This window comes from Panicum virgatum, chromosome 5N (assembly GCF_016808335.1).
Source record: "Panicum virgatum strain AP13 chromosome 5N, P.virgatum_v5, whole genome shotgun sequence".
NCBI classification, from domain to species: domain Eukaryota; kingdom Viridiplantae; phylum Streptophyta; class Magnoliopsida; order Poales; family Poaceae; genus Panicum; species Panicum virgatum.
Genome location: NC_053149.1, coordinates 30,104,508 through 30,129,064, shown reverse-complemented (window position 1 = coordinate 30,129,064; position 24,557 = coordinate 30,104,508). Strand labels below are relative to the sequence as shown.

The window sequence follows — 24,557 nt, the reverse complement described above, 5'->3', positions numbered from 1 at the left end:
GGCAAGATCCCATCTAGTTTTGGGACCCGGGCATGATGCCTGGTAGTACTGGATGAAGGCGCTGTAGAGATCCTGCTAGCTATTGATGGAGCCGGCAGGGAGCGCTTCGAGCCAGTTGAGGGCGTGGCGACCCATCATGACCGGGAAGTAGGTAGCCATGATGTCGTCGTCGCCGCTCGTAGCTCGGACGACGATGGAGTAGGTGCACAGCCGTCGTACTTCTCGATCCCGGTTGGCTTGAAGGTGGCGGGCCACTGGATGGCCTGGAGCCGACTGGAGAAGGCGGAGAAGACGTCGAGCTCGTTGTCGGGTTCGTAGTCACAGCGTGGTCGTCGTGGAGGGTTGTCGCCCTGGCGGCCGCAGTTTTGGCGGTCGGCGTCGGGGACGCCGTGTTCCTCGTCGTATTGGCGACGTCGCTCGCGCTCAGCGGTGTCGCATTGGTGGTGACGGTTGTTGATGCGTGGACGAAGATCTTGTCGGTTGAGCTGGAGGCGGAAGTCGTTCTGGTTGACCTCCTCTTCGTCGTCGACGTGGGGTTGTGTCGAGTGGTGGCTCGACTGGGCGCGGTAAGCCGAGTTGTCCTTGCCCAGCTGCTGGGCTTGTGTGGCAGCCACATGCAGACGAGCGCGAGCCTTGATGATCTCGGGGGTCTCTTGAGACCCTCGAGAACTTGGAATACCGCGGCGAGGTTGGCCGATGGCGTAGCGAAGACATCTTGGCCGTTGTAGTCGAGGACGAAGACGGCGTCGAGGTTGTGCGGTCAGATCGGTGAATGCCGGTTCCTGGGGTTGCGGCGATCGGTGAATGCCGGTTCCTGGGGTTGCGGCGATCGGCGTCCTCCATGTTGCGCTCGGACTGTCGAATCTCCGCCTTGTTGCGCCTTCTGTCGGCGCGGATCTCGTTGCGGCAAAGTTGATTCTCCATCTCTTCGTCGTCCTCGTTAGGGCGAGTGTTAAAGTCGTCGGAGACGACGAAGAACCGGTGATGCTCTGTCGCCGAAGAGCAGTTGGGTGGGAGGGTGAACGAGGCGTCTTGGAAGCCAAGTTCTGCTCCTGAACCCGGGTCAGATCGGATCTGACCTAAGGTAGCCAGGTCGGGTAGTCACACTCGGATCTGATCTGAGTACGTTGTAGCGGTGTTGCGAAGTCCGAAGGGGACCCGATCCGGGTCGTTGCGGTGTTGGAGTGCGTCCTCGCCGAGTCTAATGCACTCGGCGATGGATCTGCCAACTCGATCTATCTGGGAGATAAGATCGTCAGCAGATCTGGCAGGGCGACGGGTCATCTTGGAAGTAGTAACCATCACGTAGTCCGCCTCGAGTTCAGGAACTCGAGGTGTGACGAGTCTCGGGGTGGCCAGATCGGATATGGTCCTGGTAGAAGCATTGCCGAGTCCGCGGAATACTCGGTCAGGGTCGTCTTGATGATGAAGCACGAATTTGCTGAGTTGGATGCACTCAGCGATGGATCTACCGACGTGATCTATCTGGAAGATCATATCGTCAGCAGATTCGGCAGGGCGATGGGTCACAATGGCTGGCGTGGTCACCACGTCGAAGTTCTTGGATTTGGAAATCCGAGAGGTGATGAAGGCCTAGGGGTCAGATTGGATCTAACCTCAGCGAAGACGTTGCCTCCGGCAATGGGAGAGCCGGAAGCGGGGTTCCTGGGAACCGTGACCTCCGGGAAGCTCCCGAAGGTGAAGGAGAAGCCGACTGTCACCACCATCTGGGCGGTGACGTTGGCGGAGAAGACGACGCCGGTGTTGACCGCCGTTGAACTCGATGTATGAGCCCTAAGTCCCCTACCTAGCGCGCCAACTGTCGGATTTCTATTCCGGCCAGTCCACCAGGGGTGTACTCGGCGGTAGAGTTTCAGGATGGGGATCTTAGGACCAAGAGCTCGATGGTAACATGAAGACGCAAGGACATAGATAGGTTTGGGCCGCGATGTGCGTAATACCCTACGTCCTTTGTTCGGAGTTGTATTAGGGTTTGTGGAATGCTACGAAAAGAAGAGTCTCTCTGTGGGTCTTCCTACACCTCCTTTATATAGACTAGGAGTCGTAGGGGTACAAGGAATGATATGCTCGGGTTGTTTTACAAGGAAGGAGGTCGGTCGAGATCCCTAGATATCCGGGATTCTAACTGGAGCCTCTCGTCCTGATCCACTGGAGATCCTTTCCGCGCACAGCCGAGTCCTGCACGCCGAGTAGTCATAGACGAGTCACCGAGCAGGGTAGTCTCCCGGGTTCGGGGACCCCACTCGGCAGGGAGGTACATAGATCTACCGCCGTCATCGATGGTGCAAGGAACACGAAGATTTAGATAGGTTCGGACCGCGAGTTGCATAATACCCTACGTCCTGTGTGGTTGTTTGTATTGCCTTAGGTGTTGATGATTGCCTTGAGGGGGGTCCCTGCCCGCCCTTATATATTCGGGGGGACAGGATTACATGGAAAGTCCTAGCCGAGTACTGTTAGAGTCCTACTACAACACAGTCGGGTAGTTTCCTTTGTACTGCAGCTAGTTCTATGCCTATTCGGGTAGTTACAAGAGAGGTAAGGTACATCCATAAGCTATCCCTTACTCTAGAACATTCTATGCATGTGAGCAGTCCCGCTGCTTCGGGTCTGACAAGCCCCCGACCTCTTCGTAGCCGAGTCCTGCAGGCGTCGAGTACTTGGCTGGGCATCCTCGAGTACTTCAAGTAGAACATCCTTCTGGTTGCTTCCCTTCAGATACGTCAGTTAGTCCTCCAAGTACTTCTGATTGCTTCAAGGCTGTGAGGTGCTCAAGCCCCGAAATCTTGGTGATATATGGTGCGCGAAGTACTCGCGCTCCATATGGCGTAGCCCCCGAGCCTTAGGTTGAATCGTAGAATCAGGCTGAGGGTCACTTCAGTCTTTTTCCTTCATTGTTTTTCAAAAAAAATTGAAAAATAAATCTCTAATGCACGTATCCCGCAGCCCCCCGAGTCTTGAATTTAAATCTCACAATTTAGATTTAAGAATCAAAAAATCATGGCAAAATATGTGATTGAAACCTCCCAGAAATGTAAACCATCCTTTGATATTCCAGATATTCACGAAATTGCCATCAAAGACCATATAAACCCAATCTGTAATTTCTAGGGCTTTCATCCTCTTGACTTCTGGCCGTCGTCACTTTCAGGTTTACACTTTCCAACTGCCTGTAGCATCCATTAACCCCTCTCGTAGCCCCCGAGCCTAAACTCGTGACATTGAGATGGCTCCCAAGAAGAACAAATCCAAGGTTGAAGATGAAGCAGTTGCAAATCTTTCGACGGGATGGCGCAAGAGCAAAATGTCCCTAGCAGCTGTGCAAGAATTGGAGAATATGGGTCTTCTCTAGAGTCAAGCTGTGATCCAATGGCGCGCGGGTGAGGGAGAAGATTACCATTTTGAAGGTACTCTTCAAACCGTTGTGTTCCATGATTTTGTGGAACGCGGTCTTGCACTTCCTGTGTCTGAGTTCTTCCATGCTCTTATGCAATTATGTGGAATCTAATTGCATCATCTGACTCCCCAATCCATCTTGCATCTTTCTATTTTTACTCATTTCTGTGAAGCATTCCTTAGTATCCTTCCCCACTTCCACCTTTTCCAACATTTCTTCACCCTTGTACCCATTCCAAATGCCGCCAAACCCGCCGTTGTCGGCGGATGTGAATTAGTACTTCGTCCTGAAACCCGAGACGAGTACTTAGCTTATGATCCAGTGGGTAAAGGAGCTGAGTGGAAAAGTTTCTGGTTTCATGTCAGGAACTTTGAATCTCCACTTCCAGAAAGAGTTGCAGGCGGCCCCCAAGTCCAAGCAAACTGGTCAAGTGCAGGACCCGGCACTACTAAAAAAGTCTTCATCTAAGACAATTTACTTTTGTCACAGTTAAAGGACAAAACGTCTTGGAAACATCTGCTGTGACGAAGTTGTGACAAAAATGTTTTCGTCACCTATGTAGCGTCACAAATAATGGACAATGATGATTCGGCTTTTTTTGTCACAGATTGGGTTACATCCATGACGATTATGGCCCCGTCATTGAACTATTTCTATCGTTGTTCTGTAGGACACGGGTGTGTTGGATAGGTCGACACGTGTATGAATTGGAGACTGACACGTGTATGAATCAGAGACTAATGCGTGTATGACGTGGAGATTGACACGTTGCCTTCTTGTGTGCATTCACGTGGCATGCACGGGCTGACATGGCAGTAGGCAATGGATGACGTGGAAGCTACTAATAATGATGTTTTTTCATCATGGAAAAATTTGACGATTTCAATATAATGCCCTGGAAGGCTATTGTCGCCCTGCCTAAAGCCACATTAATTTCACAAACAATCATTCCAAACATCACAACTTCATACATCACAACAGCAAATATAACTTATTAACACACAGGCAGTACCATACATAGAAATTTGTTCATACACCACAGCTTGATTATTTAAACCGAAGTTCCCCAACAAAGGGGAACAACAAGTACTTTGAACAACAATTTCACAGAAACAGTTCATCACAGGTGCCAACCGACTGACAAAGTTCACAAGGGAAAGACAAAGTGACAACATAATTCCATGTTCTTGCAGAGGAACCCAGTCAGGGGAGGTTCAAGGTCCACTACCTGACTTGAGGCCCAAGATGCGCTGAAGGATCAGATCATTAGCTTCTTGTTTCTTCCTGAACTCCTCCATCTCTTGCTGGGTCCTGCGTACTTCTTCTTGGATCCTGGCCATTGACTCTTCTGTATCTGCAGCTTTCTTCTTGAGGTTGTCCAGCTCTTCTTGAAGATGATCAGCTCGTTCCTTCTCCGCCTGTAGCTGCTCACGAAGTTGTGCTTCTCTTGTAGCTGATGCAGCAGATTTGCTGACTGATGTTTCAATACCAGCATTTTTGAGGAATGTAGATGCTGCACTATTTTGTGTTAGAACCTTTGAAACAATCTCAGTACTAGATCTTGCTGTCTCCATATCTTGGGCAGGTTGGGCCAACATATTTTCCATGGTACTCTACAACAAATAGGAGCAAAAGGGATATGTTTAAGTACATGGACATAGTTAACAACAACTTGCCAAAATTCAAGGAAGCAAACATATATGAACAGCAAGGCAATTAACAAGCATTTGTAGGACCATCCAGCAAGCATGTATGAACATTAACATCCAGCAAGCATATTGGAATATCTTGTATATATGAACATCCAGCAATATATGTATTAATTCCATCTAGCAGGCATATATGAACTAGTGCATTGTATTCAGCAAGTGCATATATGAACAACATGCACATACAATCCAGCAAGCACATTGAAACAACATCCAGCAAGCATCCATGTACATCTTTTCTATGTATCAATCCAATCTAGCAAGAATATAGGAATAAGTAGATTGCAATTCAAAAATCACAGGCATGACCATGCACACACAACATATGATGCCATAGAAAGGTGTAGGCACTTACAACTGTTTCCTTGACCTCATCAGTCATACCAGTCTTATTACTGGTATGGCATACCTTGAACATCTCCACTGCATCTACTTCTCGGTCCTTATTTTTCTGCCTCTGTTTTTAAATGTCTCATGAAATTAGCTTTTATTTGAAGACAAATTAATAAGACAAACATTTATTTTTTTTGATAAGTTACTATGTACTGTATCAGTGGTTCAGCACTTACATATACAAGTGTGGAATGTAGCTGCAAGAACCTGTCTTTTGATGGTGCCTGACCTTAGCACGGTTCAGCCTGTACTTTGCAGCAGTTGCCTATAAGGCAAACATGTAAGTTGTAGCCAACATATATACAACAGAAAAAATTTTCTTGTACAACATAATCATACCTTCGCTTTTGCAGTAGACCACATTTGCACGAGCTCAAGCCACTGATCATTAGTTAGACTAGAAACAGGGGAAGTAGTTCTGACTTGATTAGCCGGTATATCAGTGAAGTACTTCTTCTTCAACAAATATCTTCTCTGGCGTACAGCTTTTTGGAGTATATCGCTGCAGGCTTCCACTGTGGGCACCTTCTCATCAACTGCCAGCCTAACCTGCACAAGTCAATCACCATCACAATGACCTATTAGCATTTGGTGCAATTACTTATTGAAGGTACCAAATAGATAGGGAAGGTATCAATTTACTTACAGATAACTTGCCCATGAATTCTTTCATGTGGGTTTCATCTTTCTTGTAATGTTTCCAGTGAGTTAGGATTGGCATGCTATTCCTAGTGATAAGTCCAGCCTCTGAAGCTAGCTTAGCTGCTTGTAGAGGCTTCTCTGGCTTTCTCTTCCCTGGAGCTATTTCAATTGGCGACCTTCTTCCCATGGATTGTGTCAAATTGTCCAGCAATTTTCCTTTTGTTGGCGGTCTTGGCTTTCTTGGATCACGTTGTTTACCTACAGAGGTGGCATTTGTATTAGTAGAGTAGTACAAGTGAAGCAAGTAATCTTAGTAAGCATGCTCTGTTACTTGCCTTGAGGGCTCATCTTCATTTACATTACTCTGGTCATCAAAAGAAGACCAGTCCATTACTGGAGTTGGGTGATGTTCTTCCCCACATTGTCCCATAGAGGCTTGTTCATGGAAAAGAGGTTGCAGATTGTCCTGTTCCTCATCAACAGTTTCTTGGTGGTTGGTGGTGTACTTTTTTCCAGACCTAGTTGAAACTCCAGGAGCTGCCTGACTCCCTAGAGTTGCCCTGACTCTTTTTGTTCCACCTGGAGGCATCTTGGCCTTCTTCTTTGCTGCTCTAGACCGCCTGTTGCTAACCTCAATTTCCTAATACACAAGGGAACATAAATATGTTATCCAAATTTGAATTAGTATATTTCTCTAAATATATATTGGTCAACCATAATGTTTAGACACCCAACCAAGATTTGAGAAGCGACCTTTTCTAAGCTATTAGATTCAATATCATCTTCCTCATCGTTGCCGTCTTCACCTCCAGGAAGATATGATGAATCTGACCCCTCAGCACGTACGTTCTTGTCGGTACTTGCATTTTTCTGGGTACTATGAACAGAATGGATCAAGCCTTGGATACCCAATGCGGCTAACTTCTTGTTGTTCTCCTCGATTTGCTTGTCCCAAAGCCTTTCATAGTACCCTAAACACCAAGTTGTGAACCCTAAACACAAATTTGTGAACCCTTAACACCAATTTGTGAATCCTAAACACCAATTTGTAAACCCTAAACACCAATTTGTGAACCCTAAACCCTGGGTAGTACAAGGGAAGGAATTAAGAAGCCGAGAACCCAAAACCCTAGTAGGGGAAGAATTTCGGCAGAACCTTGGCTTGGCGGTTCCAGTGCACAGCTCCGTGTTGTGGGCCGTTTAGGCATCGTCGTCATGTCGGCGCTTCGTCTTCACCGGCTCCTCCGTGATGTGGTGGTTCTGGGTGGCAATGGAGTGGATGTGGGTGGCAATGGAGTGGATCTAGGAGGCGGAGTGCATGAGGGAGGAGGTTGCTGCGGCGGGGGAGTGGTTGCGGGAGGATGTAGCGGCGGCGAAGTGGTTCCGGCGGCGGTGGCGGAGTGGATGCGGGAGGTGGTGGCAGCGTCGGCAGAGTGGATGCAGGAGGAGGTGGCGGCGGATAGAGGGGAAATGAGGGGAATGAGATGGCCTTCACTAATATATAGTGCGTAAAGAAATGATTATTTGCCCCTTGTCTTCTGAATAAGGTGGCCTCATGCTTGAGGGCAATATGGGTATTTTGAAGCCAAAAAACTTTGGGCGGGACGGGGCGGGCGGGTTCCGAGTTCAAGCCAAAAAAATTTGGACCGCATGGGGCGGGCGAGTTGCACAGCCACCGGCTGATGGGGCCAATAGTTTTTTTTCGCTCAGAGAAACAAATAAAATGGTTTTTATGTATATATATATGACTATGTATTTGACATAAATTTGACATAAATAAAATGATACTTCTTCCTATGAATTCGACATCCATTTTCACATGTTTAGGGTGCACCTTATTGCATATATGTGTACACATTTTTAATTCATATTTGTAACATTTTTAATGCATATATGTGTACACGTAGCTTGGTTATGTGAAAGATCACATATAAGATCATATGTTAAGAAGGATGATAAGAAGGATTTCATTTACATCACATTGGTTGGTTGCATGTGCACTTCATGTTCTTATATACATAATTTGTTCTTGGTCAACTCGATCATTTAGCCCATCTTGATTGTGTGTTACATATAGATTTCATATATATCTTCCTTCTCTTATCACATGACATAAGATCACATTGCTTGGTTACATATCCTTGTTACATAAGATCACATTGATGATTTGTTATAACACACATAGGTAGGCAGTACATAGATCATATGCAAGCTTGGTTACATGAATACACATGTACATGTATAATGATTCTATACATATACACTTGATATGCACCGTATGATGACCATTGGAGTAGTAGTTCCATAATTTTTGTACTAAAATGTACCACTGCAGCATTACACTTAAATATCGGCTCAAATTTGATATGAAATTAAGTTCAAATCATCATTTTGATCACAAGTTGACCATCATGGACCCACCAGTCGGCCTCACACCAAGCTGAACCGAGTCCAGCCATGGAACAGAGCTGATTGCTTGGTCCTACCTAGTCAGCCTCACAAGGCAACTCTTCTCCCCCAAATCAGCACCCGTCGCCCAAATCGGCGACTCCTCCCCCAAATCCCGTCGCCGCCACGCCGGCAGTACCACCACCAGCGGCACAGCACCGCCACCGTCGTGCACCCACCCCACAGCACCCGTCGCCACGCCACACCACCGCGACACCGACGCCCCCGCTACGCCAAGCTGCCTCGCACCGCCAAGTTGTTGGTGGCCGCAGCCGGATCCAGCAGCAGTTAGGGTTACAGCACCATGGAGACCACCGCAGGCTCCACCTCGTCAGGCACCTCCATGGCTCGGTCGCGGTCCCCAAGATCCTCTCCAATTCCATATCGCGTGCCCCCCTTTGAGTACACACCGGCCGTGAACTGCTACTGCGGTCAAAAGACTCCCAAGTGGATCTCCTGGAGTGACAGGAATCCAGGAAGGAGGTACCGTTCATGCTACAGAAATCAGGTGAGTTCAATTCCATAGCTCATTAGTGATCGGATGTGCATTTCGTCTGACAATTTGCTACTATGTTATCGATGCAAGGCTGGAGGCTGTAGTTTATGGGTGTGGTTGGATCCTGAACCAACAGATTGGCAGAGACAAGTCCTTGTTGATCTGCGAGATGCAGTGAAGTCCCTGCGCACAACAAACCGAGCTCTGCAGATGGAGAAGAATGAATTGGAGGCAGAGAAGCATGAGCTGGAGGTTTTGCTGCAAGAAGCACAGGTGAAGCATGCTGAATCAGTTGAGAAGGAGCTCGAGGCCAGGGCACTTGTCAAGGAGCTGGAGGCCAGGGCACTTGTCAAGGAGAAGGGCTCCAAGCACATTCAATCTACAATGACTAGGTGTTGTGGATGGCAGTTCAGGTGGCCCTGTTAGGACCAAGTGCCGAGCCCCTGAAGAAGCTACAACTGCCTAATTTAGCTTAGTGATTTAGCTTAGTAATTTAGCTTAGTGACTACTTTTGTGCAGTTATCTTTTGTATGCCTGTTTAGCCTGGTTGCCCCAGTTTCAGCTGCCTAAGCTGCAGCTGCCATATTTAGTATGAAATGAGCAATGCATGATCTGAATGTTTCAATCTATTGAATTGTTGAGCATTAAATTGACTAGTTATTGTGTCCTCAGCATCTCAGTTATATTTGAGCCCACTCACCAACACTATCATTGTATACATCTGAATATATTAGAGCTGAATGTATGAACTGATTATATTAGAGATGAATGTATACATCTGAATATATTAAAGCTGAATGTATGAACTGAGTTTCATAGAATGACAGTGAAAAGGCACTGTTTGTGCTCCTCTTTTACAACTCCATCAACATCACAAAAAAGACAGCTACAAATCTGAGTTAGCCTAATCATCATCATTACATTCCATGGGATCCCTATCATTGTCACTAAAGTACTCTAAGATAGTGTCATCTTCACAACCTTCAGAGTCCTGTTTTCTGAAAGTTCTTCTTCCCTTGAATTGATGAGCACCTGTAAGTTACCACCAACAGTAGTTTTTTCTCCATTTAAACGTTGGTGGACTGGTGCAGGCTCATCTAAGACATCATTGACATCATCTTGCACCCCAAATTCATTATCAGATCCAGTCTCATCTTGGTGAACGGTAGTCAATTCTTTTTCATTGACATCATACATGCTCCTATGCTCAAACTTTTGGACAACACGCCAGTTTTCCCCATGTAGTGTATCCTGCACATAGAATACCTTTCTCGACTGAGTTGCTAATATGAATGAATCTGACTTGTACCAAAACCTCTCAATATTGATTGATCTGAAATGACCATCATCTCTAATGGTTCTAGCTTTGCCATCTTGACTGAACCACTCACACCGAAAAAGTACAACGGTTCGAATGAATTCCAAATCAGAGTTATAGCTCAGCTCAACTATCTCTTTGAGCTGACCATAAAATTCCGTCGGCACTCCATTATGTGTTCCATCCACCAGCACACCACTATTTTGTGTCTGCCTATGTCTTTCACGGTCAGTAGTGTTGTACCGAACACCATTGACACTGCATGATGCCCACAATCTCACTCTAAGATCAGGACGACATGATAATGCATATAGCCCTTCACTAACCTCTTCACGATTGTCTTTCCACAGCATCTTGATCTAAAGAGAACACAAAATAAGTGAAAAATGGAGATAAATGAAAATAATAACTGAGAAAGACATCATCGACACCTTCTTTCTCTAACTTACATGACTCCTAAACCAAGCAGGAAATTCCTTCTCCAACCTATTGTCAACATCATGGCCACCTTCTTTCTCTAACTCTTCTCTAAACTCACTGCATACATATTTCATAATATGTATTGGTCATGATTGTTTGGCATAGTTGTTTATTAGCACACACAGTTTTGAAAAATACGCACCTTAAATATGGCTCTACCTCATCACAGTTGTTTAGCACATACCAACATAGCTTGTCAAATTCTTTGTCTTCAAGGTATATCTGCCTATTGGCTCCCAAGAGCTTAACACCATGCTGGAAGATGGACAGGTCACCATCTGATGCTCCCTCCAATTTGTCATCATCCCGATTAAATCTAGTGACAACATCTTCCATGTACCTTGAACAAAAGGTCAATGCCTCATTAGCTATGTACGCCTCAGCGATGGATCCTTCAGGTCTAGCCCTATTCCTCACATTCCCTTTCAAAGTGCCCATTTGGTGTTCCATAGGGTACATCCATCCATATTGCACAGGACCTCTTAATAGTGCTTCATCAGGAAGGTGGATAGCCAAGTGGACCATCATATCAAAAAAGGCAGGAGGAAATATTTTCTCTAGCTTGCACAGGATCAGAGGGATTTCAGCTTTGAGACGTTTGATTACATCAACCTTTAGTTTTCTACAGAAATGCTCACGAAAAAAATTTCCCAACTCAACAACTGCTTCATATATGTCCTTGTGCACTAGTCCCCGGAGACCGACGGGTAAAATTCTTTCGAGCATGATGTGGCAATCAAGGGTTTTGAGGCCCTGCACCTTGGAACCATCTGCACTTATGCATCTTGTCAGGATGGAAGCGTATCCATATGGAAAACGAATGCTCCTTAGAAATCCACAAAATGCAGCCCTTTCTTCTTTATCCATGGCATACCATGCTGCTGGAATGGAAACTGAATTTTCATCATCTTGTTCTAAATGCAATTCATGTCTTATGCCCATATCCTGCAAATCAAGTCTTGCATTAACTGTATCCTTATTCTTGCCCTCAAGACGGAGTATTATCCCAAGAAGGGCATCACATATGTTCTTCTCTATATGCATCATGTCAAGATTATGTGGCAGCTTCAAGTGTTGCCAATATGGCAGTTTCCAAAGAGCAGACTTTCGGCTAAACAATTTTGGCTTATGGTCCTTCTGTCCACACTTCCTTTTCTTGCTACCATCAGGCTTACCAGGAGTAATATCTTTTACCTTCTCTAGACACTCCAATGTCTCCTCCAAACTCAACTTCTGTGGCTCACCCTTGTATTCATGGTGTCCATCAAAGGTCAAGCTTCTTCGCCACTTGTGATTTTTTGGAAGGTAGCGACGGTTACCAATGTAACATATCTTGTTCCTTAAACTCTTTGACAATGGATCTCTGTTGCAATAAATACATGCATAGTAACCTTTAGTAATTCTGCCTGACAAGACACCCAAAGCTGGATAATCATGAATGCACTATAGTACTGCAACGCGAAGGTCAAATTTTGAACCAGTGAATGCATCATAAGTTCTGACACCCTCCCAGAGTTTTAACAAATCCTCAATGAGAGGTTCTAAGAATATGTCAAAGTCTTTGCCTGGAGACTTTGGTCCTGGGATGAGCAATGCCATGATGCAGTTGGATGAGTCAGTGCATGACCATGGAGGTAGATTATATACCTTGACAAGTACAGGCCACATGCTATATGTTGTGTTCATGTTCCCGAAAGGATTGAAACCATCTGTAGCTAAACCAAGCCTCAAGTTTCTTGCATCTCCAGCAAAGCTTGGATACACTTTATCAAAGTGTTTCCAGGCTTCTCCATCCACTGGATGGCTCATTTCATTTTCCACTGAAACCGCTTATCCTTGTGCCACCGGGTCTCCTCAGATGTTGCTTTATTTGCAAACATCCTCTTCAGCCTGGGTATAATAGGAAAATATCTCAAAACCTTTTTAGGAACCTGTTTGAGACCATCTCCATCTACCCACCTAGATTCCTTGCATTTCGGGCAGTTGTAAAGTTTGGCAAAATCGTTCCGAAACAACACACAATTATTCTCACAAACATGGATTAACTCATATCCAAGGCCCAGTTCTTTGAGATACTTCTTTGCTTTTCTCATATGAATCTGGAAGAACACAGTTAGGGAATGATTCTGACAATAACTTCAATAGTGCACTGAAAGCTGTGTTGCTTATCCTGTAGAATGACTTGATATGTAGCATTCTAACTAGAAAAGAGAACCTAAATGAACTAAACCTGGGCTCAGAGCATGTTTTGCATCTTCAAGAACTTTCACAAACATTGGCTTTCCTCCATCTTCTTCTACAGTTGTGTATAGGTCTTCAAGCATCTCTGCCGTGCCGTCATTCTCATTGCCGAGCTCGTCCACATCCACAACATTACCTAGATCATCAGGTTCATTTGCATCCCCTGCATATTCCATTATCTCAACATCAAAAGCTTCACCATGGTGCACCCACCGAGTATACGTAGTTGACATCCCAAAAACATAGATATGGTCATGCACATCTTTCTGACTCCGTGAAGACTGGTTCAGACAATTGCGCCATGGGCAAAGTATAGCATCATTCTCACTGAACCTATCTTGAACAAAAGACATAAACTGATCAACGCCATTGCTGAAGGCATCGCTGAACCGAGTAGCATGAATCCAAGTCCTGTCCATCTACGGAATTCAAAAACAATTACCTCTAATTATTCCATGTCCATCCACGAATTGCTCTGAATCTAAGGGAAAGGAGAGAGGCCGATACCTCTAAGCAACCGCAGGCATGCAGTAGGTGGCAGATTTGGGGCCGCAAGCCGTCGGAGCCGGGGTAGGGGCTGACAGAGGCGCTGGAGCCGGGCCGCTAGGCTGCCCGCCACCGCATCCTGCCGGAGCTGCCCGCCGGAGCGGTCCACCGCTACCTGCATCGCACGCTAGGCTGCCAGCAACCGCATCCAGCCGGAGCTGCCGACGTAGCTGCCCGCCTGAGCGGTCCACAGCAAGTTGCCGCCGGAGATGCACGCCGGAGAGGGTCGGCCGCCGGACAGACTGGTGACACTGAGGTTGCCTGATTGGATCTGGGGTCAGCTCCATTGGATAACATGATTGACAACAAACAAGAAAAAAGAAATAATGTTCCCATTTTTGTACTGTCCGATCTTCAACTTTGGTGGTAAGGCAATTTGTTTGTTAGCTGCAGGTGTTGGGTTCGATTCCCTGGCACCGCGCAATTTTTTTTTACAAATCACACATGCACGACCAATGGCATCATATGACATGTGGGCCCACAATGACCAACCTGTATGCATTCACTTCTATGACGCTGCCATGCCCATTTACATGACGGAATTTTTTACTTCGTCACAGTTGTACGAAGGGTCTGACGGCCACATCCATGATCCATGACGAGCCGACAACAATCGTCATTAATGGATCTTATTAAGTGACTAAATGCTATTTCATCATTTTCGTATCGCCATACATCAAAGGATTGTGGTGGCAAACAAGTCGAGTGCGTCCTTCGCGCCATTGCCAATTTCAAGAACAAAGGAGTTACTGGTGATCATGTGGTCTTCTCCTTTGTGACTCATCAGATCCAACCTCTCCAACATTGAAAACATCTTGCCTTCAGATATGAAGGTACAAAGGATCCCACCAGCCTCTCGCCAAAAGCAATGGCTTATTCCGAAGCAATCAAGAGATGTTGTAAAGTACTCGATAACTTCGACAAGTCTCTGAAACTGCCAGCACTCTTTTCGGCAGTTAATCCTCCCGAGAATACCTGGGTAAGTGTTGAGCCACACTGCTGAGTACTTGTAGACAAGGGTTTGGTCTTCTGACAAATCTTTGCTTTCTTTTGCAGAAAAATTATAAGACATGGTACTGCATGCCTCCAACTTCAGAAGATGCTGCTCCTTCTGATGATAGCAAGAAACAGAAGGCAGCTCCTGGAGCTTTGTTACAGAGGAAAATTCACCATCTCGATAGTGGCCAGTAAGAATCTAACATTCTTTAGTTAGATCCTGTTTGTCTCAGCCTTCTTATTTCGAATTTCGCTTGGCTAGAATCCAATATCTCCCAGCGCATGAAAAGGATCGGATCTAGGATTTCCATAACCAGTTACAGAATGATCCAAAAACATCTACTCGATCAGCCCCCGAGTCACCAGTAGTTGGATTGATCGAGAACTCAACTGCCAACTTGCCGAATACAAACATGCCTGGGACGTCAAATGAGCCAAATCCTGAAGCACCCAAGGTTACTCTTGCGGCGACTGAAGGTACCACAAGTGCTGCTGGAACTAGCAGTGGTAGAACTGAAGGATCGAGAGATCCTGCTATTCGAGTAGTACCCTTCCAGTCTATGCCGCAGTCTACCCAGGAGGAATTGGGTAAGGAGCTCTTTGATGATCCATTATTGTCGATAGACAACGTGAAGAAGCTCGCAGATTATATGCAATGGAGCTTTAAATATACCAAGATAAACTGTCGTGGTGTGGCAAACCATAGCCGGGTGGCGGAATGCACCCGCCTAAGCCCAGAGGGTGAGTACTCGGGGGTTAGCTAGTGCCTAGTTCGATCTCACTCAAGAACACAATGAACACAGCGATTTAGAGTGGTTCGGGCCACCGGAGCGTAATACCCTACGTCCACTATGAGTTGTATTGCCAGAACTTAGAGAGTGCTGTATGAGAGCTTGCTAGAGCCCTGGGCTTGAGCGAGAGTGTGGAGGAGGAGAGAGACCTGGAAGAGGTCCCGAGAACTTGTGTTTGTGTGAACTTGTTATCCTACCGTGCGTGCTCTCCCTTTTATATGACCAAGAGGAGCACGTACACTGAGCGGGGTCCCGACATGTGGAACCGGCGATATATTATCTTACAAAGTATGAATCTTCTGACCAGGCGTGGTCTTGAGCTGTCCTGTCGGAGTAGAGTCTAACCTCTGCAGCCACGCGTCGAGGTCATGATGAAGCGCCGAACTACTGACTCAGTCCACTATAGCAGCGTGCACTGTTGCTCCAGTCAGTAGCTGATCATCATGACTCGTCGCCCATGCGCGCGGCGCTGAGTTTTTAATGCTTGCCTTGGTAACTGACGAGCCGCCTCGGTAACAGACGGGCTTACCGTGTTGTCATTCGTGCCTGTCCAACCCGTCAGAGGGAGGCCCGTGCCCTGCTTTGGCAGCGCATGCCTCAACCACCATCATTTAATGCGGCAGGAGGGCTGGCTTCAGGCGGAAGACTCGCGCCTGTGGGACACGTGGCGGCACCGGACCTAGGGGTCGGCGGCCGCGCCCACAGGGGGATGTGGCGGTTCCGGACCCCTGCCCAAGCAGGGAGCGGAGGTCCGGAGGTCGGCCCTGTCGGACACGTGGCGGCGCCGGACCCTGGGGTCGGCGGCCGCGCCCACAGGGGTTTGCGAGGGCTCCGGACTCCTACCCAAATAGGGTGCTGGGTCCGGGTCCGTTGGCTGGCTCGATGACTCAGGCCTCCTGGAGGTCCGACTTCTACTTGTAGAGGCCTAGGTCCGGCCCGCGGAGGTTCGGGACCTGTCCGCGGGGGTCCGGACCCGTGGTCCGTGGTTGCCGCTCCTGAGCGCCTTCGTCCTTGTCTTGTAGGAGAGGGTACTGCTGTCTGAGTGTACCGACAGTGGCCCCCGGGCCCACCTACGGGTTAGGTATTAACCAGCAGGACGGACCGCGCCGGTGTTCTCCGTGGGGGAATTCGTCCCCTGCAACGCCAGTAGCAGGCGCTGCCGGTCTCCAGGTACTCTGGCCCCCCGTCCTGTACATAACTTAGGACTGGCGTTTAGTAACTTGCCCACATGGTCCCGGATCCCGTTGGCAGAGGTCCTTTGAGATACGCAGCCAGACCTGTGGAACAGAGCTTAGGAGGCCAGGCCTCAAGCTAGAGTTATGTCCGGACCTCTAGGTACGCAGTTCCGGGTACTAGGGCACCTGTTACAGAGTGGTGGAGTGCGCAGGCTTAGGGTACGGAACCAGGCTAAGCGGCTGCACAGGGCTCCGGACCACCCCCGGGAACAATCACCTCTTCCCCGAAGCTGATTCCTAAGGACCCAGACCCGGACCCCCCTCTAGCAGTGAGGGGGTCCTCATCTGAACCACATACCGGCCAACTCAATTCAGACATAGGAGTGGGAACCACGCGGGGGTTAGCGCAAACAAAATGTATAGATTGAAATTGGAATGTAACATCCTTAGAGGCGAACTGAGAATAAACTTTTCCTTTATAACTAGTTGTACATGAGATGTGCGATGTAAGCCAGAACACGGGTTTATGAGGCCGGAGCTGTCCGGACCTCCGGGCCCCCAGTCTTAGGTACTACGGTACTCGCCCTAGGGAGGTAGAGCATGCAGGCTTAGGGTACGGAACCAGGCTAAGCTACTACACGACTCCGGACCTCCCCGGAGGGTGAGTACGCTTCCCTAAACCTGGTTCGTAGAGGTCCGGACCCCTCCATTGGGGAGGCTCACCGGACTGGACCACACGGAAGTACTACCTAGTTACAAAGGAAAATGTTTTATTCCCTGCTGGGCCTCTAAGGGTAGGACTTACAGAGATGTAGAGTCAGGGGTGCGACCGGAGTCGGCTTAACATCAGAGAGAGCCACCAGAGTCGGCTTAGTGCGACCGGAGTGGGCTTTCCGCCGGAGCGGGCTTGGTGCGACCGGAGTCGGCTTTCCGCCGGAGCGGGCTTCCTCACATGAGTGAGGTATGCTGCAAGCTGGGATTTGTTGAAGCTGTGCTCCCCCAGACATGCTTGATGACGAGCTGGGAGAGCATGACCTGCTGTCGCCATCCTGCTGACGCGGGCGCTTGCCGTGCGAGTTCTGGCCCCCGGGCGTATCTTGAGGGGCCGAGTGCCATGCACGGCCCTCAACGGTCCTGGCGCACTTGTCCGCCAAGGCAAACAAGGTGGCAATAGTTCCCATCTGGTGTGTGGCCAGCTTCTCCAGCATCTTGGTGAAGCGGGAGATGAAGGCCCGGAGCGACTCCCCGGATTGCTGCCTCACAGCGTGGAGATGGGTCTCCACACCGTGCTGCTGGTACGCGCTGGCGAAGTTCGCCGAGAACAGCGCGCATAGCTCGCCCCAAGATTGGATGGACCTGGGGGAGAGGTTCATGAGCCAAGTCCTGGCTGGCCCGGATGTAACACCCGGTTTATAAAAGAACATAAACCGAGCAATCATATACGTGCCAGGATCAAGTCACACGTATATACAACAGAATGAACAGTATATCATAGCACATATCACGTAAAAAGATATAATAAAGCGAATACGAATATTATTTATTGCAATAATGACAAAAATGTCTGATACAGCGGAAGCGAAGTACAAAATACGAATAAAGCTCTCCGAAGCTGAAGCAGGGCGCCACAGGGACGTCGACTGGGAGACGAAGCACCTAGAAGTCCTCGTAGTCCTGGTAGCGCTGGACGAACTCCCTCGTGTCGGCAGGAACTGAGCAGCAGTAGCATAGCCAAGAGGAAAAAGTAGAGAAGAGGCAAGAGTGAGTACACAACTTGTACTCAACAAGTATAACACAAACTATGAGGCTCTAGGCTGGCTAACTCAACTGCATTAGCTTTTAAGTGTTGGCAAAATTTTATTAAAGCTATTTTCTACGAGTTGATGAATTACCATTAACCTAGTTACATAGTAATTAGTCAAGTTTAATCATGTAACTACTGAGAAACCAAACTAAAACCAAGCCACCAAGGTAACCCCGAGAAGCACCTCCCTCGTCGGAAGGAGATAACTTCACTAATCAAAAGGAGGATCTGGGCCGCTCATAACCGTGAGCACGGCTAGTATACCAGTTTTACACTCTGCAGAGGTTGCACATCTTTACCCACAAGTCATGAGCTACGCCAGTTGTTCATCACACTTCCTTAGGTGAGATGGCCAGCGACTCACTACGAGGCCTTTAAAAAGAATCTCGTTGGTAAGGCGTAACCGCGAGAGTTAGGTCGGTGACGATGGGGCCCACCTCCGGGGGTACAAGCACAGGAGCGCAATCCAAGCACAGACCAAGCCGGAGGAGCAGGGACCATTGAAGCTTACTACTCTTGCCCCGCAGGTAAGCTACTCCAAACCAAAAAGATCTAATTATTACGCCAAGTCTATCCCATTCTAGCCTTGTGGTAGCGCTGTTGTCCCAGGTTGTCGCTCTATGAACCGGTCCTTATGGAGAGTGGCCAACCAAGCACTAAGCACCGTGCTGGCCCCCTAAACCATGTTTCTAACAAAAGCCAATTTTAACGAGACGTGAGCCACTCAAGCCACACAGAGTGCCACTCTCAGAATTAAATTCAAGTAAACCATTAATCAAATTAATTAAAAAGGACCAGAGTGTGTTATAGCGCAGCAACCTAGCACAACTAACCAAAATGCAACCCAAAGGTATATATAAAGGATATAAAGTGGCTAGGAAATCCTTATAGGCATACAGTATTAAAATGCAGTATGAAATTGTAATTAAAAGTGATAGGTTGTTCTTGTTATACTTGCCTTCCTCGTACTGCTCCTGCTGCTGCTCAAACTGATCCGAAGACGGCTGCTCCGGGTACTGGTACTGGGGCTCCTCAGATGGATCAACGTCTACTCACGAACACATGGCCAAAACAATGCACAACAATAAGCATACAAGCAAACACTAACAAAAGCTAAATAATAGTACATCAATACATAAAAACAGCACACTAAACTACTCTAATACTGTTCTACGCGTTACAACGATCGCGTGGATATAAAGAACGCTAAAAACAGAGCTAAAACGCATAAACTAGGCCTAAAACAAGTCCTAGGGGCTTATTTGTAAGAAAAACAGGGTTCCAGGGACTTTTCTGCTAAAACCGAGGGCTAAAACGTAATTAAACATTAACTCCAGGGTCTAACTCGCAAAATTAGTAGCAAAGGACGGCGGGTTCTATTTCCAGAAAGGCCAGGGGGCTGCGTGTTAAAATTTGGACCAAACTGCAATTTCTTTTAACTAAGGGTGGACTGCGGGTTGATTAGCAAAGAGATCAGGGACTCTTTAACAAAATTACCACAGCGAAACGGTATCTCTGGATCCAAGCCGTTGGATTTCGATCTCGCGGCCCAGGGCGAGGCGGTGCCCCGATCTAATCGCGGTCGTGCGCGACGGATCGGACGGTCCAGGGAGGTTGGGCGCGCGGGGCGCGGCGGCGCCGTCGCCGGAGCTCTGCTCCGCGGCGGGGACTTCGCCGGAGCTGGTGAAACAGGCGCTACCGAGCTTGGTTTAGACCGCGGTTTGGTGCAAAAGAGAGAGCGCGGCACGTGTAGTCTACTGGGGCTCAGATCAGGGCTCGACCGGGGTTCGGGCGGCGTGCGCGACGGCGCAGGCGGCGCTAGCTCGCCGGCGAGCGGCGTGGTGCGGGCGGAGACGCGCTACGGCTACGTTATCTTGCGCAAAAGGACCAGGAGGTTGGGGAGGCTCTTACCGAGCTTAGAATCGGATTGGGAGGTGGTGCAGAGCAGCAATCGGGCGGACCGGCGGCGGAGCTCGACGTGGCGGTCGCGGCGAGTCCCGAGCTTGGCCACGGCCGCACAGGGCCCCCCTGGCGCTTGGGTCGGTGGTGCTCGATGTGTGGCTGCTCGGCGGAGCGAGAGCGCCGGTCAGAGAGGGGAGGCGGCGAGGAGGCAATGCCACGGCGGCGCAGATGCTCCACGCGGCGGGGCAGTGCGGAGCGAGGGGGAGACGGCGTTCTAGGATGTGGCGGCGGTTGCGAAAGGAGGTGGGATGCGGGGGAGGGCTAGGGGCGCATTTAAAGGGAAAGGCCGGGCCTCGGCGTGCGGGTCCAGGGCTGACGCGGCGCGATGATCACGGCGGAGATCCGACTGGTAGTTCGCGCGAGGTAGACGGAGGTGGGGGATGACAGGTGGGGCCCGGAGTTCAGCGGGTGAGCGCGGGCGCAACGCGGGCGGGCGGGCGGAGCTAAGTGGGCCGCGCGCTGCTGGCCTTGCGAGGGAGAGCGCTGGGCTGCTGAGCGCGCGCGCGGTTGGCTGGGCCGGAGTGGCGTGCGGGCTGGGCCGCCCGGGAAGGGAGAGGGGGAAGTGGGCTTGGGCTGTTGGGTTTGCTGGGCTGGGTTTGAGTTTGGGTTTTTGTTTTTTTTTTCTATTTCTAATCCTTTTCTATTTCTAACTCAAACAAAGTTTGAATTCAAGTATGAATTTGAATTCAAACCACACTCAAATAAAAGTATGCACCAGCATGAATGCAACACAAATTTTTAAACCTATGATAAAATTTTAATTACTTATAGAACAAAAATTGAATTAAATGCCATACTAAACACAATAAACCTTAGAAAATTAAAATAAAGCCAATTAAATTTATTAATAAATGCCGAAATTTAAATTAGGGTGTTACAGACCCTACCCCTTTAAAGAAATCTCGTCCCCGAGATTTAGCTGGGCTGGCTAGCAAAGAGATCTGGATAGGTCTTCTTCAACTCATCTTCTCGCTCCCATGTAGCCTCAGCTTCACTGTGATGACTCCACTGAACTCTGCACATCTTGATGCGCTTGTTCCGAGTAACCCTCTCTGACGTCTCCAAAATCTTCACCGGATGCTCAGTATAAGTCAGATCTTCCTGCACATCGACTCCATCCAGGGGTGCCTGCTCCTCGGGTACTCGCAAACACCTCTTCAGCTGAGATATATGGAAGACATCATGAACTCCTGAGAGGCTGAGAGGTAACTCCAGGTGATAAGCAACTTCGCCTTTCCGTTCTAGCACCTTGAATGGCCCCACATAACGAGGTGCTAACTTTCCCTTGACATTAAATCTGCGAATTCCTCTCATCGGAGACACCTTCAGGTACACATAGTCACCAACACTGAAAGTCAGGTCTCTCCGTTTGCCATCTGCATAGCTCTTCTGTCTGCTCTGTGCAATCCTCAGATTCTCTCGCACAGCGTGAACCATCTGCTCTGCATCATCTATGATCTCAGGGCCAAAGAGCTGCTTTTCACCAATCTGATCCCAATAGAGAGGAGTCCTGCACTTTCTGCCATACAATGCCTCAAATGGGGACTTCTTTAGACTGGCCTGATAGCTGTTGTTATATGAGAACTCAGCAAATGACAGGCACTTATCCCAACTAGTACCATACTGAATAGCACAAGCTCTCAGCATATCCTCCAACACTTGGTTGGTTCTCTCTGTCTGCCCATCTGTCTGAGGGTGATAAGCCGTACTGAAACGCAGCTTCGTATCCAACGAATCATGGAGCTGCTCCTAGAACCGAGAAGTGAACTGAGACCCTCTGTCAGATATGATCTTCTTGGGCACACCATGCAAGCAGACAATCCGAGAGATGTACAACTCTGCAAGTCTAGCACCGGAGTAAGTAGTGTTCACTGGAATGAAGTGAGCAACTTTCGTTAGACGATCCACTACTACCCATATGGAGTTGTACCCTTTCTGAGTACGAGGCAATCCAACAATGAAGTCCATAGTGATTTCTTCCCATTTCCACTCTGGAATCTTCAAAGGCTGTAACAGACCTGCTGGCCTCTGATGCTCAACCTTGACACGCTGACAGGTGTCACAAATAGCCACGTACTCTGCCACTGAACGCTTCATACCATACCACCAGAAACGTTCCTTCAGATCATAGTACATCTTCGTGCTGCCCGGATGAATAGAGTATGCTGTATCATGGGCCTCACTCAAAATCAACTTCCGGAGATCATGCACATCAGGCACGCAGATCCGGTTCTTGTACCACAAAGTACCCTGATCATCCTCTCTGAAATGAGGAGCCTTGCCCTTCTTGAGCAACTCACGAATCTCCTGCAGCTTCTCATCATCTTTCTGATGCTGCCTGATCTCTGACTCTAGAGTCGGTACTGCCTCAAACGCTGCACTGGAGGTATGATGCAAGAAACCCAGACTCAACTGCTCGAACTCCTCGCATAACTCTGGTGGCATCTGGAAAGCCACGGCCATGTTGACATAACTTCTTCTGCTCAGAGCATCTGCTACAACATTGGCCTTGCCCGGATGATAGTGAATCTCCAGGTCATAGTCCTTGACTAACTCTAGCCATCTTCTCTGCCGCATGTTCAGCTCATTCTGCGTGAAAATGTACTTGAGGCTCTTATGATCAGTGTAGATATCACACCGCTGCCCATACAAGTAATGCCTCCAAATCTTCAGAGCATGCACAACTGCGGCTAACTCAAGATCATGAGTAGGATAATTCAGCTCATGCCGGCGTAGCTGCCGTGAAGCATAAGCTATCACTCTGCCCTCCTGCATCAAAACACACCCAAGACCATCCTTCGAAGCATCACAATATACCGTGAACCTCTTCGTCTGGTCTGGCAGAGTCAGGACTGGCGCCGTAGTCAACCTCTTCTTCAGCTCATCAAAGGCCCTCTGACGCTCATCAGTCCATACAAAAGCCACATTCTTCTCTAGCAAGGAAGTCAAAGGCTTCGCGATCTTGGAGAAATTCTCAATGAACCTCCGATAATATCCTGCTAAGCCCAAGAAAGACCTGACTTCCTTCACTGTCTGCGGTGTCTCCCACTCGAGCACATCCTTCACCTTGCTCGGATCAACAGCAATGCCTCCCTGAGAGATAACATGACCGAGGAATGGAACCTCGTCAATCCAGAACTCGCACTTGCTGAACTTGGCATACAGCTGATGCTCTCTCAATCTCTGCAACACGAGCCTCAGATGCTCTTCATGCTCTTCCTCTGTCTTGGAGAAGATCAGAATATCATCAATAAAGATCACCATGAAAACATCCAGATAATCCATGAAGACCATGTTCATCAGATGCATGAAGAAAGCCGGGGCATTAGTCAGGCCGAAGGACATGACTGTATACTCATATAGCCCGTACTTGCAGGTGAATGCTGTCTTCGGAATATCCCCAGGACGGATCCTCAGCTGAAAATAACCCGAACGAAGATCAATCTTCGAGAATATACGAGCACCTCGAAGCAAATCGAAGAGATCCTCAATACGGGGCAGTGGATGCTTGTTCTTGATAGTGACTGCATTCAGCTCACGATAATCCACACACATCCTCTTCGAGCCATCCTTCTTATCTACTAGCAGCAATGGAAAAGCCCAAGGAGAGAAGCTGCGACGGATATAGCCCTTGGCTAGCAACTCATCAATAGTCTTCTTGACTTCTTCATGCTCTATAGGCGCCATACGGTAGGGCCGCTTTGCAATAGGAGCTGTGCCAGGCAAGAGATCAATACAAAACTCAATGGCGCGTTCAGGCGGCATACCTGGCAGATCATCCGGAAAGACATCCGGGAATTCAGACACCACGCGAATACCGTCCGTGGGTCTAGCCTCCATCTGATGAAGAAATCCAGAAGGCTCTACTGCACTAATAACAACCTCTTGGCCACTGGAAGCTGATAACAAGACTGTCCTCTGAGCACAATCTATCCGGACTCCCCACTTGGCCAGAGTCTCCATTCCCAGAATGACATCAATGCCCTTGGTGTCTAGCACCATCAGATCAGTACAGAACTCTACTCCCCTCAAAGAAACACTGACTCTCGGGCAGTAAGTGTGAGACCTCAACTGTCCTCCCGGTGAAGATACTAACAGGCACCTCTTTAATGTGCTAGTATGAATACCATGATGCTCG

General features: G+C 48.3%; 3 protein-coding genes across 5 annotated transcripts; 1 reads left to right on the top strand and 2 right to left on the bottom strand.

Annotated features, from left to right (window-relative positions):
- Positions 1-4,425: 4,425 nt before the first annotated feature.
- Positions 4,426-7,612, bottom strand: LOC120677009. 2 transcript variants are annotated; one of them, XM_039958351.1, is made up of 8 exons: positions 7,319-7,612; positions 6,916-7,154; positions 6,498-6,802; positions 6,167-6,420; positions 5,860-6,069; positions 5,697-5,785; positions 5,483-5,584; positions 4,426-5,031 (listed from the first exon to the last, which is right to left on the bottom strand). In XM_039958351.1, the coding sequence occupies exons 3-7, from the start codon at positions 6,514-6,516 to the stop codon at positions 5,557-5,559; spliced, it is 600 nt and encodes a 199-aa protein (XP_039814285.1). In that variant the 5' UTR covers positions 6,517-6,802; positions 6,916-7,154; positions 7,319-7,612; the 3' UTR covers positions 4,426-5,031; positions 5,483-5,556. The 2 variants fall into 2 exon arrangements, with proteins under 2 accessions (XP_039814285.1, XP_039814286.1); XM_039958352.1 differs by lacking the exons at positions 6,916-7,154; positions 7,319-7,612 and having other exon boundaries at positions 6,498-6,831.
- A 1,043-nt stretch (positions 7,613-8,655) lies between these two features.
- On the top strand, positions 8,656-9,809 carry LOC120672593. Its single transcript, XM_039953087.1, has 2 exons — positions 8,656-9,118; positions 9,197-9,809. The coding sequence occupies exons 1-2, from the start codon at positions 8,915-8,917 to the stop codon at positions 9,530-9,532; spliced, it is 540 nt and encodes a 179-aa protein (XP_039809021.1). The 5' UTR covers positions 8,656-8,914; the 3' UTR covers positions 9,533-9,809.
- Positions 9,810-9,871: 62 nt separating this feature from the next.
- Positions 9,872-13,960, bottom strand: LOC120672591. 2 transcript variants are annotated; one of them, XM_039953085.1, is made up of 4 exons: positions 13,653-13,960; positions 11,047-13,564; positions 10,874-10,961; positions 9,872-10,783 (listed from the first exon to the last, which is right to left on the bottom strand). In XM_039953085.1, exons 2-4 carry the CDS (start codon positions 11,949-11,951, stop codon positions 10,064-10,066), a joined length of 1,713 nt encoding a protein of 570 aa, XP_039809019.1. In that variant the 5' UTR covers positions 11,952-13,564; positions 13,653-13,960; the 3' UTR covers positions 9,872-10,063. The 2 variants fall into 2 exon arrangements, with proteins under 2 accessions (XP_039809019.1, XP_039809020.1); XM_039953086.1 differs by having other exon boundaries at positions 9,880-10,783; positions 11,047-13,556.
- Positions 13,961-24,557: the final 10,597 nt, after the last annotated feature.

Coding starts and splice junctions, on each gene's coding strand:
- LOC120677009 (XM_039958351.1), bottom strand. Junction 5,786..5,859: donor GGTCTACTGCAAAAGCGAAG/GTATGATTATGT, acceptor TTTGCCTTATAG/GCAACTGCTGCAAAGTACAG. Junction 5,585..5,696: donor TACATTCCACACTTGTATAT/GTAAGTGCTGAA, acceptor ATTTAAAAACAG/AGGCAGAAAAATAAGGACCG.
- LOC120672593 (XM_039953087.1), top strand. CDS start 8,915: ATGGAGACCACCGCAGGCTCCACCTCGTCAGGCACCTCCATGGCTCGG. Junction 9,119..9,196: donor GTTCATGCTACAGAAATCAG/GTGAGTTCAATT, acceptor TATCGATGCAAG/GCTGGAGGCTGTAGTTTATG.
- LOC120672591 (XM_039953085.1), bottom strand. CDS start 11,951: ATGATGCATATAGAGAAGAACATATGTGATGCCCTTCTTGGGATAATA. Junction 10,962..11,046: donor GAGGTAGAGCCATATTTAAG/GTGCGTATTTTT, acceptor ATATGTATGCAG/TGAGTTTAGAGAAGAGTTAG. Junction 10,784..10,873: donor CTGCTTGGTTTAGGAGTCAT/GTAAGTTAGAGA, acceptor TGTTCTCTTTAG/ATCAAGATGCTGTGGAAAGA.